Source organism: Tiliqua scincoides, chromosome 1 (assembly GCF_035046505.1).
Source record: "Tiliqua scincoides isolate rTilSci1 chromosome 1, rTilSci1.hap2, whole genome shotgun sequence".
NCBI classification, from domain to species: domain Eukaryota; kingdom Metazoa; phylum Chordata; class Lepidosauria; order Squamata; family Scincidae; genus Tiliqua; species Tiliqua scincoides.
In genome coordinates this window covers 144,019,481-144,038,359 of record NC_089821.1, presented here as the reverse complement: position 1 = coordinate 144,038,359, position 18,879 = coordinate 144,019,481, and the positions used below count along the sequence as shown (strand labels likewise).

Sequence of the window (18,879 nt, the reverse complement as noted above, 5' to 3'; positions counted from 1 at the left end):
ATCACGGCAGGGCAAAGCAGGAGAAAACTCCTCTGCTGTGATTTTGTTATATTTTATGCCCTTCCCCCACTATTTAAAAATAAAATTAAGATCCCATCAGGTTGTGTTACACACTTAGTCCTAATTTGGCCCTGCTTTTTTTTCTAGAAGACACTGTTGGGCAGAGGAAAAAAGTATCTGATCTTGTACATCCTGAGATAGAGCTGCTGTTTTTCAGCAGTGATATATATGAGCATTTACTCCCCGAATGATTGACAGATGCTTATTGCATAACTTGTTTGCATATTAACTTTGTAGTATGAAATGCTGGTAACCATCACAGTCTTTTCTGTCTCCTTTCCTGATTCCTTCAAAAAGCCTTTAAATCCTTCTTTGACACCACGGGAAGACTGTGGATTTTAGGGGGATTACACATAATTCACCTTGAAGCTGAGAGCAGAGTAATGATCTCTTCCAGTCCTCCTTTTCCCAGGCATTTCCCCTGATCTCAGTCTTTACATGTAGAAAATTATCTTGCTTTGGTCTGGAGCCCTGCTGTATTCCCCATTAAAGCACACAGATGAAGCTGTCCTTCCGAAGAAATGAATTGCCCTTACCACAACCCAGCTATCCTCAGACCCGCTGTGGGAATGTCATATTCTGTTATTCAAAACAGTCTCCATGTTTTATGCTGTTCAGTACTTGCAGGCTTCCAATGAAAAGTCCTCTAGCAAGTGAAAGGAGCATGTGTACACTGCAGCTTGGTGTGCTTCCAGCTGAACACTGAACTACACAAATGAAGATGTAGATGTGGCCAGTGCAGGGAGAGGTTTTTTTAGGCCAGGGTGTCAAACCCGTTTCATACAGTGGGCTGAATTGCATTCATGCCTGCTGAGGGCCGGAAGTGATGTCATAAAGCAAGAAGTGACGTTATTCAGCAAGTCATGACCAGATATAAACACTTTTTCACTTAGGAACTCATTAGCTGCAAATGATAGCAGAGAAAATATGCATAGAGAAGAGAAAAAAAATATTTCTCATGTTTTCAAGATAAGGGAAAGCTCAATAATCACACAAAAGGCCTGGCCCAATGTCACCCCAGCACAGCTCAGCAGCGGAGAACAGCTAATAGCGGTGCTTGGAGAGCCTTGAGGACCAGATAGAGCTTCCAGGGGTAACATCTAGCCCTCAGGCCTCATGTTTGACATCTCCGGTTTAGGCCTTTGGCCCACATAATAGAGATAAGGAGATGTATTCTTCTGTTTGGAGGCAGAAGTCTTTCACTGTTAAACATTCTGCTGTCCAGGCACCTCCATCCCAGCAAACGCATTGTGTGGGGGAGATAATTGAAAGAGTTTCATTCCCAAAAGACAACAATTGTTGTCTTCAACTCTCCTTTCCCGTATGTGTCCTGTGGGCCCATGGAACTGACCTCCCATGTGAGGAGGATTACCTTTTCCCAGGGGCATTCCAGTGCTGAAAGGAGAAAGCCAGCCATACAGACTACATAGCTTGTACTCATCTGTGTGTGTGGAGGGACGCGAGACCTGTGTATACGGAGACATTCTGCAGATTTGTCTGAAACAGCACACTCAGTAATCTGAATAACTGCCAAGTCAGTTTGCCCATAAAAGAAGATTAAGACCTGCTTTGCTGCCAGAGTGCTAGAGTGCCAGAGTAAACACAAATGAAAATCAACCCTTTAATCCTCGTATGAACTCTTTGTTGCTGTGAGCTCTCTAGTTGTTTATTGTGGCCAAAACACTTCTTCTGTAGCATCCACCTCTTCCTTTAGACATCGTTTACATCTCTCATGTTGGCATACTACTGTGAGATCCGAAGGCACATGAACAGGGTCATAACATTTACATTCGTCGCCCCAAACATGAGCTAGTCCTCCATTCCTACACATGCTCAGTGCAGTTAAAGCATAGTCAAAGGATACATTTTCAACCCCGTTTATATAAAGTAGTGATTCTAATCTGCTTCAGTGACTGAGGTCAGAATGAACTGCATTAATTATTGTGAGTTCAGTACTAATTAATTTATAATAAAAAGTATGATCTTGTGTATATGCCTTAAAGCTGAAGTTGCCATCACTTTCCTTAGCAGAGGATTCTTCTACCACTTAATTTAAGGCATCCTTTAATTTCCAGGTAATTAACTTGTAAAAGCTACTGGGGAGGGGGTGTACTCAAAACCACCGATAGTCATTATATTAGGTATTACAGGAGTAGAAAAAGACTGGTTGCAGTAAGAGTTGGCACAAGTCGGGGAGAAAGGTATTATCACAGAAGTCTAATGAGGAAAGGGAAGTAGAATGATTAATGGGAGGGGCATAAGCAAACAGATCAACCAAAATAAAACAGGGAAGCACATCTTCAAGGTTGCCAGAAGACAGTCCTATGAGTACGGAGGATTTGTACGGAGGAAGGGCAAATGCTTGTCAAAAAGAGTTGGAGAACAAGAATCAGATGGGTTGAGTACGTGTCTTGTGCTAAAGGAATTTGGAGAAACAAAGATGGAGTAATTAGTACTCAGCGGAGGGTGTTTCTAGAGGACAAGACAGAAATGAATTTGCTTGAAAGTGGGGGGGGGAACAAAAAATGAGAGAAATGCATGATTTGGCTATTGCATGGTTGGAACTTTTTGGCTAAAAAATCAACTTTGGAGAGATTCTCTGGATTAGAACCAAAAGGGGGAGTGGAAGGCTTTAACTGTTTTCCTCTGCTATGGTCCTGATATAGATTGCTAATCCCTCCCCTGGTGTCTGCTGTTTCTCCTAGGTGGAAATCCCCCCCCCCAATCCAGAATAGGCTTCCTAAGATATATCTTAACAAACAACCAAAAAGGCTACGCACACAAGGGCCAAACTACACATTTGACATAACGTGTAATTTAGCCCAGAGATATGCCACTTTTAGTCAGAGCTGGAAAAGACCTCCGTAATCATCGTGTCAGCCTGTTTGGCATATTATTAAAATGCATGAATGGAAAATGGACATTTAAAAGTGTCCTACAAATGTGGTGAAATGTGGGCCACCCTCAGTAACGTGAATACTTTTGAAGGGATTTTGAGGATAATAGAATCAGAGAGAGACCATGATTTGGGCAGAGTATTTGAATCTGTTGCGGTGGCCTTACAGTATTCCGAAAGCCAGAGAAGTCTCATTATTACACTAGAATGTAGCTTTGCTCTTTATAGCATAGGAATGAGGGAGAGGGAGGCCATTGTAAGGTCAGATCATTGGTACGCCCATGTACGCAAATTAGCCATGAAACAGGATCATTTAGAGCCAGCTGTTCAGCTCTTTGTAGTTGTGATGTATTCAGGGCATTTTGTTGCCAGCCTCAAGCCTTCAGCACCTGCTCCATGCAAGTCTACGTATCCATCTTGGCTTCTGCGTAACAATATACCACCCAGATCTGTGGATAGCTTTGCACTTCTGCCCTAGACAGTGTTTTTTGTGGTGCAATTGTCACAACGAAATGAAAGCATATAGCCAAATGCAGACAGCGAGAACTGTAGCTTTGATGCCAACAGTGTTTTCCAAAGGTAGAAAGTGCAGAAAGGATTTTGAATTTCCCCATTCTTGCTGGAGATTTAGTAATTAACAGACAGGAATCTAGGCGAAGATGCAAGTGAGAGCTCAGAGCTTTTGTTCTAAGATATCGTAATACTGGCCCTCATTTGGTGAAGCTTGGAGGGAAAGAGTGGGAAAATGCTACAAGAATAAAGCACTCATTCTTGGTAAACTCCTTCCCCACAATTCATTTGTATATCAGTTTGCAAATTTGTGTATAAAAGCTGTCTGAATTACCGCTTAACCCATCAGTGGCGTCACTAGGATTTGTGTCACCCGCTGCGGGAGGCCTGCGCGTCACCCCATGCAGTGTGGTGGGTGTGGTGATGTACCATTGCCTCGCCCCTACCAGTTTTTTGGCTGTACCTTTTGTTAGAACACAGATATTTCAATGTGGTCTGTTTCATTGCATTATGCATGAAATTACGCATTGATTGATATATAACATGATGGGATTATTCCTCCAAATTCTGATTTTAGTGATTTTGAAAACTTGTAGAGTCTCACACACACCAGTGTCAACTTACTAACACCTTATTGCAGCAGTTCTCAAACTTTTAGCACTGGGACGCACTTTTTAGAATGATAATCTGTCCAGGACCCATTGGAAGTGATGTCATGGCCAGAAGTGATGTCATCAAGCAAATTAAAATAAATAATTATAAATTAAATTAAAATGAAAGAAATAATTAAATAAGGGAGAGCCAGTTCTGTTCCACCAAGTGAATCTCTGAAGTAAATCCTATTGTGGTCAATGGGGCTTACTCTCAGAAAAGTGTGGGTAGGATTGCAGCCTGTGAGCTCAAGCCTATGCATGTCTACTCAGAAGTAAGTCCCATAGTGGTCAATGGAGCTTACTCTGTAGTCTGCCTGCAATAACAACCCCCCAAAAAGAATCAGTGAGATTTCCAGCCCTCCCCAGTGCCCAGTTTAAAGTTCTATTTCAGGCATATCGAAATAAAGACCCGCCTGGCTTTTCAAGTGCAAAATAGAAGACATTCCCTTTACCAGTTTAAGCCTCTTTTTTGTCCCCCTGAGTGGGGGGGGGGAGGCTGCCTTCTGGAGCATTTGTTACACTCCAGCTCCATCAGATCGGGACCATTCTGGTGTCCTCACATTCCCCTTTGCCTGACCTGACCACCAGCTAAGGCACATCTGCCTACTCACAAGTTAACGCGACCATGTGGCTGAGTTTGCTTTCCAAAGCGCTCCATAGACTCGCAGCTGGGAGGGAGGAACCTTCTCTGGTGTATTTGGGGGGGTGCATTCATTGGATGAGGACCATTCTGACGTCCTTGGAGTCCTCTCAGCCTGCCCTTTCTGACAGACTAAGGCAAGTTCACCTACTAACAAGTAAATGCAGCCACGTGGCTTCATTTTGGGCTCAATAGATGCAACTGGGAGGGAGGCAGGGACCTCCTCGGGTGTTTTTTTTTTGGGCTGCATTCATTGGATCGGGACCATTCTGGTGTCGTTGGATTCCTCTCAACCTGCCCTTTCCGATGGAGTGTGGCAAGTACGCCTACTCACAATTAAATGCGCGATACGGCTTTCACTTTCCATAGGGCTCCATGCATTTTTTCTTTCTGGTTTTTTGGCCATAACGTTTTAGCAAAAGGAGCAATTTCAATTCTGTTTTTTGCATTACACTCCACTGGGAATTCTACATCCAACAGTGTATGGCATGACAGGGTGGCCCCTAATGCTGTGATGTTGGCACGTCACCCAGTGTGGCCCGCACCCCCACACACCCCTAGCAATGCCACTGTAACCCATGTATTCCAGCAAAGCAGTCAGAGACCACATGAACACTGAATAGGATTATCAGATTTGTGTAGCATGAGAATCAATAGTGCAATAAACCATGTATCCAAATGCAATAGGAGTTCATCAGAGTTCATATGCTCTTAGCAGAAAGAATCTGCACTTGCTCAACTTCTCGCAGATATTCAGTGATTCAAAGGTATGAAAAGCAGGTAGCCCAAGGGAGGGGGGCTGGAGAAAAGTGAGCTCTCCTGGAAAGGACAGTGTGCATTATGACAGCAGGGGAGGAAACGGGACAGATGACAAACTGAATATTTCATGACCTTTCCACAAGAGGGTTTTGAGATTTGCAATGAGCCTGTAGGCTTAGCCTGTATCAGGTCTCATGATAGCAACTCAATCGCACACTATTGTGTCCTTGAGCAATAGTGACATCAGGGTCTCCATGGAAGTTGTGGTTTGTGCAGTCTCTTTCTGCACATCTTCATCCCTTCCTTCAAATTCAAATTTTAATGTTAAGAAAAAAAAGACCCAGCAGAGGACTCAGGGACTTGAAAAAAGATTATGACAGTTCTTTAACAATTCTAGTACAGCATGCAGGCATTGATAAGGGTATTTGCTTGTTCTGTAATAATACTGAAAACTTGTGTTCTCTGGGGTTTTGCTCCAGCAGCTTTCACCAGCCTGAAATTTGCATTTTTTTAAAAAACAGAAGTAATAACAAACCTGAGGAAAATGAACACATTTCCTAAATGATTCCATTTTGTCTTCCCTTTTTGCTCAGCTCTTTTGTGAATTGCTGCCTTTGTTCAGCTTCTTCACTGTGATTTGCATATAAAGACACTTACAATGATTCTGTGCTGTCAAGATATTCCCTATCTCTAGATGAACCTGCAGCTTTGCACAATGGATGGTAGTTGCAGGGTTCCATGTCAAAGAGCAGGGCCACTGCGCTGGCTCCTGGCAAAAGCTTTCTAACATTCAGATTATATTCAGGAGGGATTCATTAATGTTGCGCTGTATTGTTGAAGTGCTACGTCTATTGTGCATGTTCATAAAGTGAGAAAGGGGGACAATTTAAACAGCAATAATACTCCTTCCTTTCTTGGGTTTCTGAATTGATAGGGCCCTAGCCTAATATTCACAGGAATGCTGAAATGCTTCTTCAAAGAGTGGTTACAATATGAAAAGGGTTTTTAATGTGAACTGTGGATTCAGAAATATCTCTCCTTAAACACATGCAGACATGAATAGCTAGGAAAGGAATTGGTTTATGGTGCCCACGACATAGATCTTATTTCAAACCCTATGTATTAATACCCCCCCCCCCGGTAAAAAAAACCACCCCATTCCAGATATTGGAGTGATAATAAAGCACAGCTAATGTCACACCCTCGTGCTGTGCAGTAAATGGAATATAGATAATAGGGGAAAGGTCGTATAACTTGAGAATAAATAAAGAAAATTTTTTCAAAAGAACTGCAAAAAGAGAAAATTAGTCGAATACTCTAGTCTAGCCTAACGGTAAAGCCATTTGTGTAATCTAATAAATATCTATGGTGGGAGGAACTGGCTCCTACCATCTCATGGATGCACACAGTTTTTCTTAAGTGGCCTTATTTCAAAAGAATGATGATGTCTAGTCATAGAATTTCGAGGGCCTCAACTTCTCCAAATGGGCCTCAGAAGAGGTCTGAAAGGGGATGATGACAGCAGTAACAATGGGGGGAAAATTATGCTTGCCTTCTTTGGTAAGGACACCAAAGATGGTAAGCATGTCTTTGGTAAGTGTCACAATTAACAGCACTGTGCCTTTAGCATTAGCTAATCTTGGTTCCTTTCCATTCCCAGGAAGGCACCTTCACATTATGCCCAGTCCTGGTAGGGAATTCATGCTGTTCTGTAAATCAGTGGTTCTCATACATTTAGCACTGGGACCTACGTTTTAGAATGAAATCTGTTGGGACCCACCGGAAGTGATGTCATGACCAGAAGTGACATTATCAAGCAGGAAAATTTTTTACAATCCTAGGCTGCAGTCCTACCCACACTTACCCAGGAGTAAGTCCCATTGACTATCATTGTTAAAAGTATATACATAGTAGCTTGCTAAAAGTACAGGTCTGTAACATTTCCCCAAATGCAGTCACATACCATGGCAGCATCAAGTCTAATCTATTAAAAATAAAATATTAAAATGAATGGGGACCCACCTGAAATTGGTTCACAACCCACCTAGTGGGTCCCGACCCACAGTTTGAGAAACATTGCTCTAAATGTTTGATTTTTCAATTAGATCTTTCCTTTGAGCAAGTCCCTCACCCAGTACCTATAAAATATGGCAGCGGTTTTGTCTTGGTAACTGCAGTTTGGTGGGGGCAGGGGGAAGGCTGCTACGCAATCCCCAGGATCCCCAGCAAAACCAGAGGTGGAGCGCGTTCATTCCACTTTAACTTCTGATGAGCTGGGGAACCCTGCACACCCTCCCACAGGGCTCCCTGCACACACACCCCCCACAGCCTGCTGCAGGGACTGGTGAGTGCATCCCAGTCCCTGCAGCCCCCTTTAGTGCCACAATCCTGGGGATCGCGTTGCTGCCTCTTCCCTGCCCTGCCCCTTAAGGGGGCAGAGACCTTAGACTGGGGTGTCGAAACACCCCAGTTTGAAAGCCACTGAAATATGATATTTCTCTCTGTTGTGTATGGTCGTTAAAGCTGTACTCTAGGACAGTGGTTCCCAATCAGTTTGCTGTAGCAAACTCACAGAGGCATCGTGAGATGTCCCTGGTTACCTCCTCTTACTTGCTGTCCTGTGTACTACCATCTTGAATCACGCAAGATCACGAGATTGGTGAGACTCACATGATTCAAGATGGCGGTGCTCGGTAAAGCAGGGCAATGGTGCACCATGAGAGCTCACCATGACAGCAGTAAATTTGAGTACCATTATTCTAGGGGAATTGAGTATACAGCCAGTTCTACTGTAGGACGGCAAACACTAAGAATGACTAACACCAGCCAGCCATAACCCACATTGGGAAAATGCTGCCTGTGTTCTATGAGAACTTGCTGGATTACAGTCAAAATATTTGAAGCCCAGATTTGGAGTACATAATTTTATGAGAAAGCAACCAGTTTATTTGGTATATTTGCACAGCTATGCAGACATGGGAATTGCTAGCAGGAGCAATCTTTCAGTTAGCCCTTAGTCAATAATTAAAGGGGTAACACAAATATATTGGTAACACCAATAAAAAACATACTCTGTAAAAGGCAAAACTCACACTTGGCAAAAGGCATACTCTGTAAAAGGCAAAACTCACACTTCTTTCTCTCTCCAGGAAATCACAATAGTCACAGTAGTCACAATAACTCCAGAGTTTAACCCACACAACTGCCTCCTTCCAATTCTTTCACTCTTCTACTCTCAAACATTTATTTTTGTTTTATAAGGAACAGACAACCAAATAAAAATATCCTGTTGAATGAACTGTTTGACAGTGTATACAAAGAGATCCTGAATTTACATTTAGATCTTTGTCGAGTAAGTGTATTACCCATTTTTGATTTGCAAAAATCCCCAAGGCTAGATTCACTCAGCCCTAGCAAATGTTATTCCCCATCAGTCATCTGATGCAAAATAGCTTTACATGTAAGAATGAAAATAGTTGCTAGGCATGGAGACAGATGCTGGCCCTGTTCATCCATTTGTGCCAGAGCACTGAGTGAGAGAGTGCTGCACACAAGGCAGAATCTCACTGAATATTAAACATGTCTAGAGGATTCTGTACATGTGTGCTGTAATTTCCTTTTAATTTCATTGGAGTAAATCTCCATTGAGAGATACAATCCTGTTCACACTTTCCAGGGAGCAATCCCCATTGAGCATAATGGAACCTACTTCAGAGTAGACATACATAGGATTGCACTGAAAGAAAGAGGTAATGACTGTTCTGCCAGATTCCCAGTCCAAGCTCTGCCTGTAGAATTATGCCCACTTTTAGCTAATTAGCACCCCTTTTTTACCCAAGAATGGCCCTAGTTCTGCCTTGCAGTCCTGCTACACCCCACCTTCAGGGTAGCCTGCCTGTTCAACCTGCAGAGGTCCTCTCTCCTGCCAGCAGCCTCCCACCACTACAGCAGCCCCTTGGTCCTCAGCAGGTCTTGGCAAAGGCAGCCACACACCAAACTCCAGTGTCTCCAGCAGTCTGTTCCAGCAATCTCCAAAGTCCATTCACCCACTCTCCCCTTCCTCAAGTTTTCCTCCTTCTGCTACCCACCCCCCTTCCTGCTTCAGGTGCTCCTTTAATCCCTGAGGGCCCTATTGCCTTCAAGTGGCTGCAGCTGTGCAGCACACTCCCTGGAAGCCCGGCCCTTACCCTTAAAGGGGCCACTGCTGATACCACATCTACCTCCTTGGCAGATCTTCCACAATTCCAATACAATGACTTTTGTCACTATATGCCTCTGTTGGAATGCTGTAAAAGAGAGACATGGAAGAACATATTTCCCCCCAGCTTCCTCTTCCTGTAATTCCTGCAGCAACCTTCAGCTCTTAAGCCATTTGCTCCCTCCCCTCTTACAAGTTCCATAACACAGATTCAGGAAGAACACAAAACAGTTGCAACTCCACTGTGAACATGTGGTGACCTTGTGGTTTCTCAACAATAAGGGGGTTGCTGAGTGCAAGGCCTGCATGTCACTGGCACATTCCTTTTGTTACTTGAATGTTAATGGGAAAAGAAACTAAAAGCAACTTCAATTTTTTAAACTGTGGGGTCTTTGATACCAGATCTAGATCTAGTGAAGCAATTTTGTTTTGTTTGGATACTTATGGCATCGAAGCTTCATATTGCATATGAACGGTAAGATTGATCACCTTGCATGTATCCCACTGTGCATGGAGCAATCTGGAATATAAAAGAGTGCCTTCTCATCCGTGAAATAAGAAAAAGGTGTTGAACTTCATAGGAACTGACTACTAAGAATTTCTCTTTTGGAATAGCTTCAAAAAGCTGCAAAACGGACTTTGCATTTAATGAGACAAAAAGTGTTAGGATGCTGTAACTAGGCAACCTAGGAAAAATAACTGCATGGATGAGGAGGTTTAGAAGTGCAGTACAGTAAGCACAAAGAAGTGTTGCTTTTTATTTAAAAACAAAAACAAAACAAAAACCTGTCACCGGAAGTCTGACTAAATTGGACCTGCATCTATATTAGAAAGGTCATGGAAGGCAGGATAGGTTGAAGTAGGGCATTGTGTTGCTTTCTTTGGTCTGTTACAGATTTATCTAAAATATTTACCTTATGGGCATTTGAACATTGCCAGAAAAGAGATGCAACATTTTTCTTTGTTCTTTCTTTCATGAGGTGTTCTGTATTATGGACAACTATTGATGTCTTCAAATGTGCAGATTGTGGATGCTTCCTGCACAAGGCTTCCACAATTGTGTGTTTTTCAGCTCATCTTCCTCTTTGCCCAAACATACCCAACATGCTACTAACACTGGCAGATGTGGCACAGGGAACCTCTGATTTGCGGGGCAGATTATGCTAATCTGTGGGCTGAATATGGTTGTTGGGCAGCAAGTGCTGCAGTTTTACTTCTTTAGCTCAGGTTCAACAATTAACTCAGGTTAATTATTCTGTGATCTGGAAAGGATGTGCCCATTGCCAGCTATCCTTTTATTTTCTCAGTCCAGATATTAAGCCAATTTAGATTATTCTGAGCTCCTTAGAGCCCAATCCTGGGCTGGGTGCTGCGTACTGCATACATCTGCGAGCCTCACCCCTGGGCTACCTTCTGGGCTAGTGCCGGGCTAGTTCAGGGTGGGCGCCCAGCCTCCGTGGCTTGGTGGTCTTAGAGACTGCCGAGCTGTGACATGGTAAGCAGGGGTGGAGAGGGGGTGGGGAGGAGGTGTTCCAGGGATGGGGGAGGCTGGCGGGGGGCGGAGAGAGGGCAGGGGGAGGCTTGATGGGGAGGCGAGTGGCGGGGAGGGGGGTGGGTGGAAGGCGTGCTGGGAGGGAGGGAGGGAGGGAGGCGGGTCCATGGAGTTCTGCTCTACCGGGTCCAAGGCGTTCCTGCAGGGGTCAGCCTCCTACTCGAATGCCTTTACTTGTAAGTAAAGTGAGTAGCCCCACTGCGGGGCTTACCTTACTGGGGAGAAGGGGACGAAAAGCCCCCTTCTCCTGAGGTGCTGCCCAAGGTAGCCTGGGACACACAGGATCCAGCAGCAGCTGTTCTTGGTGCCGCCAAAGCTGGGTGCTGAAGCTCAGGATTGGGTTGCCCCTGTGCATTTGAACAGGTACCTGGGACTATACTAGACTTATTGATCACACTGCTTGCCCATGTCTGTTTGAGTTTTGAATACAGCAGCTGTTGGATGTGTGTGTGTGTGTGTGTGTGTGTGTGAGGGGGGGGGTTTCAGGACTTGGACTATGATCAAACTCAGATGAGTTTTAACCCTTTATCCCGACACTGTGGCCGGGACTAAAATCTCTCCACTCCCACCCAGCCACTATTTGTATTCAGTGGAAAATTGTCCTTGGTTGAATTATGCTGCTCTTGGGAACCTGGCTGCCTGCTTATTTTCTGCACTCATGCCCACTGCAAAAAACACCCAAGTACTCTGCCACATGTGGTTTGTGATGATGGTTTGTAATGATGGTTACAAATGGATGGTTACAAATGGATGGATGTAATGGTTTGTAATGATGGTTTGTACCCATATTGTAGTGCTTAAATTAGTGCATAATTGTGTGCAGAATAGAATCTTGTTTGATGAAAAAAGTCAGCCAGATATAAAATAGGCACCCCAATATTTATCTTGCCCCAAATTCTATTTATGATCATAATTTGGAGTTAGTTGATAAGTAGCTGTGATTCTGTCCTATCAAACAGAAGTTGTGAAATGGAATCATAATTTAAACTTCAGTCTTGTCATTATTGAATGGGTGCAGAATTGCATGAGGCATTCTATAATCACATGGTAAAATTCCATGGTGGGCCACATAAAGGATAAACATGGAGCAACAAGATCTGTGCTGATAAGGGTTTGGACACATGATTTAACATAGGTATTTGTTTTGTTTTTAGTAGTCTGCTGTCATGTATAGCTTGACTTAAGCTATAAGTTACAAAGTAGCTGGCTAAAGTTGAAAAGTCTGCAAAGCATAAGATTTAATAAGATTTTATCATGGTTTTCAACGAATTGTGAGTGCACATTTTTTAAAAGAAGGTATCTGTGATAGACTAGAAGTCATGACAATTCCTTTGCTCCTCTTGTACAACCCTTTGTTAATGTAAGTGCATTTACCAGGCTGCTAATTTGAGCACCTTGTATCAAACACTTCAAGCATCTATCTCCAAACATTTGCACACAAACATCTGACTACTGTACACATAACGGAGATAAAGTAGGATAGAACACTAAGGTGGGAATGAAAGAAGAGACATCTGGGAATTGATGGGAATTAAATGGGCAGAAACAAGATAACTGTGACTGAAGGAGGGGAAGAGAGATGAAAAAGAAACTGAAGAAAGACAAAACAAGTGTTGGAAAAGTAGATGAAAGATGAGATCTGGCAGCTCAAGGAGCAGCTGCTCGTCTTCTTTTCTGGTGTCAGGGATATCAAAACAGGAGCATTTCCCACTTAGTACAGAGTCTAGTGCATTTGTTAAGTTGAAATAATTTATTTGGTTAAGGATAAGTAGTTTGAGAGGACATTTCAGAGTTCGTTTTATCTATAGCCCTTGCATATTACTGCTGGAAGCAGTAACAATCCAATCCAATGCGAGTCTACTCATTGTATTCAGTGGAGCTTACTCTTAAGAAAGTGTGTGTAGAATTGCATCCTAAGCCTACTTGAGTGGAAGAGATTTTGTTGGATATTATGCGCAATGGGACAATGTTTCTACTATTAAAATAGTGAGCTTTGTGTAACAGTGTGACACACATTCCAAATTCCCTGTCAGACAACCCGACACACTCACAATGAGAAGAGATGCCAGTAATGTGAACATCTTTGGCTGGACTGGTTCTTGTTAAATATACATGAATTAGTTGAAATCACAAAGGACTGAATCAACAAGCATAACTGGATCACAGAATATTTCATTTCCAAAAAATTAAAACTACACCCTATGAACTCCTCTAGAATATTGACTTTCTCCTTTAACAAGATTTTTTAACTTTTAAAACATGGTTTACAACCATGGTTAAAGGGACAGACAAATGACTGAATTAAGATATTCAGATATAGAGGCAGGATGGTGTCATGGATCTGGAGTTGGACTTAGACCTGGAAGATCCAGATTCACTCAGCCATGAAGCTTCCTGGGTTACCTAAGGCCAGTCACTATCTTTCAGCATAATTTAACTCGTGAAGTTGTTGTGTGAACAGATTTAAACCACCTCAAGCTCCTTGAAGAAAGGTGATAAATATAACATTACATGAACTACCGTATTTTTCGCTCCATAAGACGCACCTGACCATGAGACACACCTAGTTTTTAGAGGAGGAAAACAGGAAAAAAATATTCTGAACCAAGTAGTGTAATAAAATATTTAATAAACTATAACAGAACAACATTTGAACCATGTAAAGTGAACAGCAGTCAACAGTGGCATTAAGAACCATTATCACTGTCATTAACAAATGGAGAGACTTAAAGGTTTGAGTACTCTAGTTTTCTGGAAACCCCAAGAACTCAGAATTTATAAAGCTCACAAAAGCAGGTGCACACAAATAGGGGATCACATTATCTTTCTGCTACAATGATGTTCTGCCAAATTCCAATCCACTGGGCCTTGTGCCCGCTTAAGGCTGATCAGTCCCCCTTGTGCAACTCACCAGTGCAGCAAGCAAAAGTGAGTCCAGTTCCAGTCCACAGATGCCAAGTAAATCAGTCCCATCAATCAGAGTTGCCAAATCAGAGTCCAGAGCCAATAAGCCAAATTACAGTCCAAGGCCAGGTTCTAGGTAGGTCATTCAAATCCATCAGGGTATCCAAGTCCAGTCAGATTCCAAATTCAATAAAGTCTTCTCTCCAACCTGCACTCCTTCAAAACCCACAAACCCTTTCTGCCTCAGGTACTCCTTATATCCCTGAGGGCCTTCCAGTGGCTGCAGCTGTGCAGCACACTCTGCTGGATGTCCAGTCCTTACCCTTAAAGGGGCCACTGCTGACACCACACCTACCTCCTCGCCAGTTCCCATACAATACAATACAAATGAACAAGTGGAAAGTCCAACCACAACTTGAATTCTCAAGACACAACAAACCTTTGGATTTATGGTGAGAACTGAGCCTTGCCTGGGGCTTGTGCAATAAGCAAACACTGGCATTCTGACCAAGGAGACAGTTTTTTCTTTGTGATGGGGGGGCTTACAATCAGATGCTGGATGAGGTGAGTGAAAGTGCCCCTCCTCTGCTGTATGAGTGTGTGGGGGGGCAGAGCATCTGTGTGTGTAAGAGAAGGGGGCAGCCTGTGTGTGTGAGAGAGGGGGGAGAGTGTTTGTGTTGCAGAGAAGTTGTGATGCTCCAGGCTTGGGGGGGGAGAGGCTTTCCTGGGAGTAAGCCCCCCTGACTCTAATGGGACTTACTTCAGAGTAGGCATGCACAGGATTGGGCAGCGAGACTGCCACCCCACCCATGCTTTCCTGGGAGTGAGCCCCAGTGACTCTGAGACTTACTTCTGAGTAGACACGGGCTGCGGTGCCTTGGAGCCCTGCTCATCGCCCTTGCGCTCCATCCGGCGCTGCCACAGTCCGCGCGGGCGCTGAGGGAAGGCAGGAGCCCCCCCCAGCTCAGCCTCTGACTGCCTGGGGAAGCCGAGCAGAGCGAGCGGGGCAGGGGGCGGAGTTTTTTTTTTTTTGTGCAGTATTCACTCCATAAGACGCACACACATTTCCCCCAACTTTTTGGGGGGGAAAAGTGCATCTTATGGAGCGAAAAATATGGTACTTTCCTTGACTTCCTTTTTCATAGAAGTTGTGACGTACACCCAAAAACAAGCCATAGTCTGCAGACCATGATCAAACCATGGTTTTGATACTGGTTTGTAGGAATTGTAGTTTGCACAGATTGGGTGTAACAGCAAATTATGAAATTGCCATTACAGAGAATTTCAGGGAAGGAATACGAATGTGCAAGTAGAGAATAGAGTGTGTGAACCTGATGCTTGTTTCTCTAACAACAGCCCAAGGTTTGGTATTACTTCTGAATCAGCTATTCTCATCTTCCAAGTTGCATTACTTTGATAATGTTACAAGTTGTTTCTCAAACTGTGGGTTGAGACCCACTATGTGGGTCACGAGCCAATTTCAGGTGGTTCCCATTCATTTCAATATTTTATTTTTCATAGATGAGATTTGATGCTACCACGGTGTGTGACTGCAGTTGGGGAAATGTTACAGACTTGTATTTTTAATAATAATAATAATAATAATAATAATAATAATAATAAACTTTATTTGTATCCCACCCTTCTCCCTGAAAGGGCCCCAGGGCGGCTAACAACATGTAAAAAAGAGGTTTAAAAACATAAATTAGCACAATAGTAGATAAAAAACATATTAAAAACATTTTAACAAGCTACTATGTATATTCTTTTAACACTGATAGTCAATGGGACTTATTCCTCAGTAAGTATGGGTAGGATTGCAGCCTAGGATAGTTTAAAATTTTCTTGCTTGATGATGTAACTTCTGGTCAAGGCATCATTTCCGGTGGGTCCTGACAGATTCTCATTCTACATAGTGAGTCCCAGTGCTAAATGTGTGAGAACCAGTGTTACATCAGAATATGATATCAAAGTACTGTAGTACTTTAGGATAGCAGGCCCCTTAATTATACCTATATTGGCAATAGGCATCAATTGAAATGCTGATATAGCCATCTACCTTCTTATACTATTTATCTTAACAGATTTTTACCGAAAAATAAGGCCAAAAATTCTGATGGCAGTTCATTCTGCAAAACCAAACAGTAGCATACATTATGCTAGGGAACTGTTTTCATGTTTAACACTGATGAACATATGTAAATTGAAAACGGGATTGTCACCTTTTACTGTGCTTAAGCACTATACAGAAAATGTATTAATAAAGCAAATATGGTGTATAGAAAGAAATTAAATTAAAAGGGCAAAAAGCCAGGAATGGGATGAGAAAGCAAAACATTCTTTTTGCAACTTAAAGGTATCAATCTACAGTGTAGTTAAATGTTCTCCTATACCAATTACCCTTATTTTTAACATGCACAGGGTTCTAGAAAGGTGCCAGAACGTGTTATCCTCCACACCCCATTACTTTTGTTTAGGTAGATTACATCTGTGAGAAGTGATAAGTTCTCTTACTTGTACAAATGCTATAAGCGAAAAGCTTATACCCAGGCAAGCAGCCCCAAAGAGAGCCTGAGAGCAGCAGGAAACAGAAAATGAACTTTGTTACACAGAAAATGAACTTTAGAGCTGCTTAAATTTTATGAATAGGAACTGTGTCTGGAGGTAATCCATCTTGGAACCATGGTGTAGGGACACAGCTTTAACCTCTTTTCCTGTTATAGTCTCAACCCAGACTGGGGACTCTGCTATTGCCCTGGGTGGAAAGTTCCCTTGGTGTCAATGACAATGTTCCTCCCAGGGAACATTTTCAGGAAGTGATCTGAATTGGGATTATGGTGGGTCAAAGGATTGAAACCACCCAATGCTGCAGGCCAATCTATTGCTATCTCAAGAAGTGCCTATATTACAAAAAAATTAAGCACATCAGCTTTAATGCTATGCATAATGTAGTGTATAATTTGGGTCACATCCTCAAAATGCTGGATTTTGTAAATTCTTGTGACAGTACAATCCTCCAAAGAGGGATCAAAAGTGGTATCAAAATCACCAGTGCTCACAAACCAAAGAAGCGATTATTTTTACTGAAGAGTACTCCAACCTCCAGGTAGTCATATCTCCTGAGTAACTTCATGTGAGCGCTTCTTGGCTGCTAATAAGGTGCTTGTAAATTTGTAGGAGCCTATAGACCTGATGGTGTATCTTCTGCTTAGCCCTTTTTCCTTTGTGGAATGAAACAATATTTTCGAGTCCAGTGGTATAGAATTTAATTGTACTAAATCTCCATTCACGTTGATTGAAACTGTGCAAACAAAATGCTTACCAGAATCACACCCCAAATTCCTGCAGATAAATGTAATTGAAAGTAATATATTAAAAATGCACTTATTGCTTTGATGTGCTTGCCAAGTTCAACAGTACTCATCTTGCTGCAGTGGCTGATGACTCAGTGATAATGTAAAGCAAGGCAGCATTTAACAAAAGCTCAGAACCCTTAGCTTAATGCACAAATTGTAGTGTGTTTGACTTTTAACTCCTCAGTGGAAATGGTGATGATGGAGCATTGCTACTTATTCTTCGTATCTTGAGTGACACATGATCACAGTATTTTTTTTTATGTGTATGTTCAACTTTGAAGAAGAATCCTTAAATGTTATTTTTAAAAGTAATATGTCTCGTATACTTAACTGTCTCTCTCTCTCCCACCCCCCCTGATTTTGACAGATGAGGGCAATGAAGAAGAGGTTGAAATGAATACGAATGCAGGTCAGTAAATAGTATTTATATTTTTGGGCAGAATCGTATTTTTGAAGCTAAAACCAGTCACAAGTCAGAACACTGATGAGGCTAGCAAATTTTTGCAATTTCTCAGATGATGTGATTTGCTTTCATGCTTAGATTTTCATGGCTGTGCTAAGGATTCAGAGGGGATTTTCTCTGACTTCAGCGTAGTTGGTTATTCTGGTGATTTTCCTCCCTGCTCTTGGGTGTGGAAGGAATACATGAAAGCCATGGCCTGATTCTGTTCACACAATGAGTTGTCTGTGCACCCTTGTGCTTTCATATCATGCACAAGGTTGTCTCATATATAGATGGGCTATCATATATAATGGGCTAAGCACATCTTTTCCAGCGAGAAGTACACAAGCAGAAACCAAGGGGAATCTAGATTCTTGTACACTGAACCAAACTTGGAGAAAGTGACATGGGCTACCCATTTTTGACATAACTTTTTTCATTTCTACAAGCTCATAGATTGACTTCAGAATGCCATTGCATATATACCCCTGCTAATTGGGTAAGAGGCACTTTTTCAAGTGGGTGCTCCTTTTTTTAGCAGGGGGAGAGTAACTGGCCCACCTCACCCCAGCAGTGCCTTTTCTAGTGGCTGTCTGCTGGTATTCCTTTGCATCTTTTTAGATTGTGAGCCCTTTTGGGACAGGGAGTCATTTAGTTATTTGATTTTTCTCTGTAAAACACTTTGTGAACTTTAGCTGAAAAGCGGTATATAAGTACTGTTAATAATAATAATAATAATAATAATAATAATAATAATAATAATAATATGCCAAACTTTACATTAGAATGCAGTGAGTATTCCAGTAATGTATTCAGTCCAGATGAAACATTATTGTAAACATAATATAGGAATTAACCCTCCATTTGATTTCACAGCAGTGGCATTCCTAGGGAGGCAAGGGGGGCAAA

At 42.5% G+C, this 18,879-nt stretch overlaps 1 protein-coding gene across 3 annotated transcripts in view; it reads left to right on the top strand.

Annotated features, from left to right (window-relative positions):
- The window catches only part of MACROD2 (mono-ADP ribosylhydrolase 2), a 1,146,647-nt gene that overhangs the window by 1,014,849 nt on the left and 112,919 nt on the right, over positions 1–18,879 (top strand). For all 3 annotated transcript variants that reach the window (XM_066609514.1, XM_066609523.1, XM_066609505.1), the window contains exon 10: positions 17,896–17,937. In XM_066609514.1, coding sequence (XP_066465611.1) covers positions 17,896–17,937 — 42 coding nt within the window. The remainder of the gene's footprint in view (positions 1–17,895; positions 17,938–18,879) is intronic.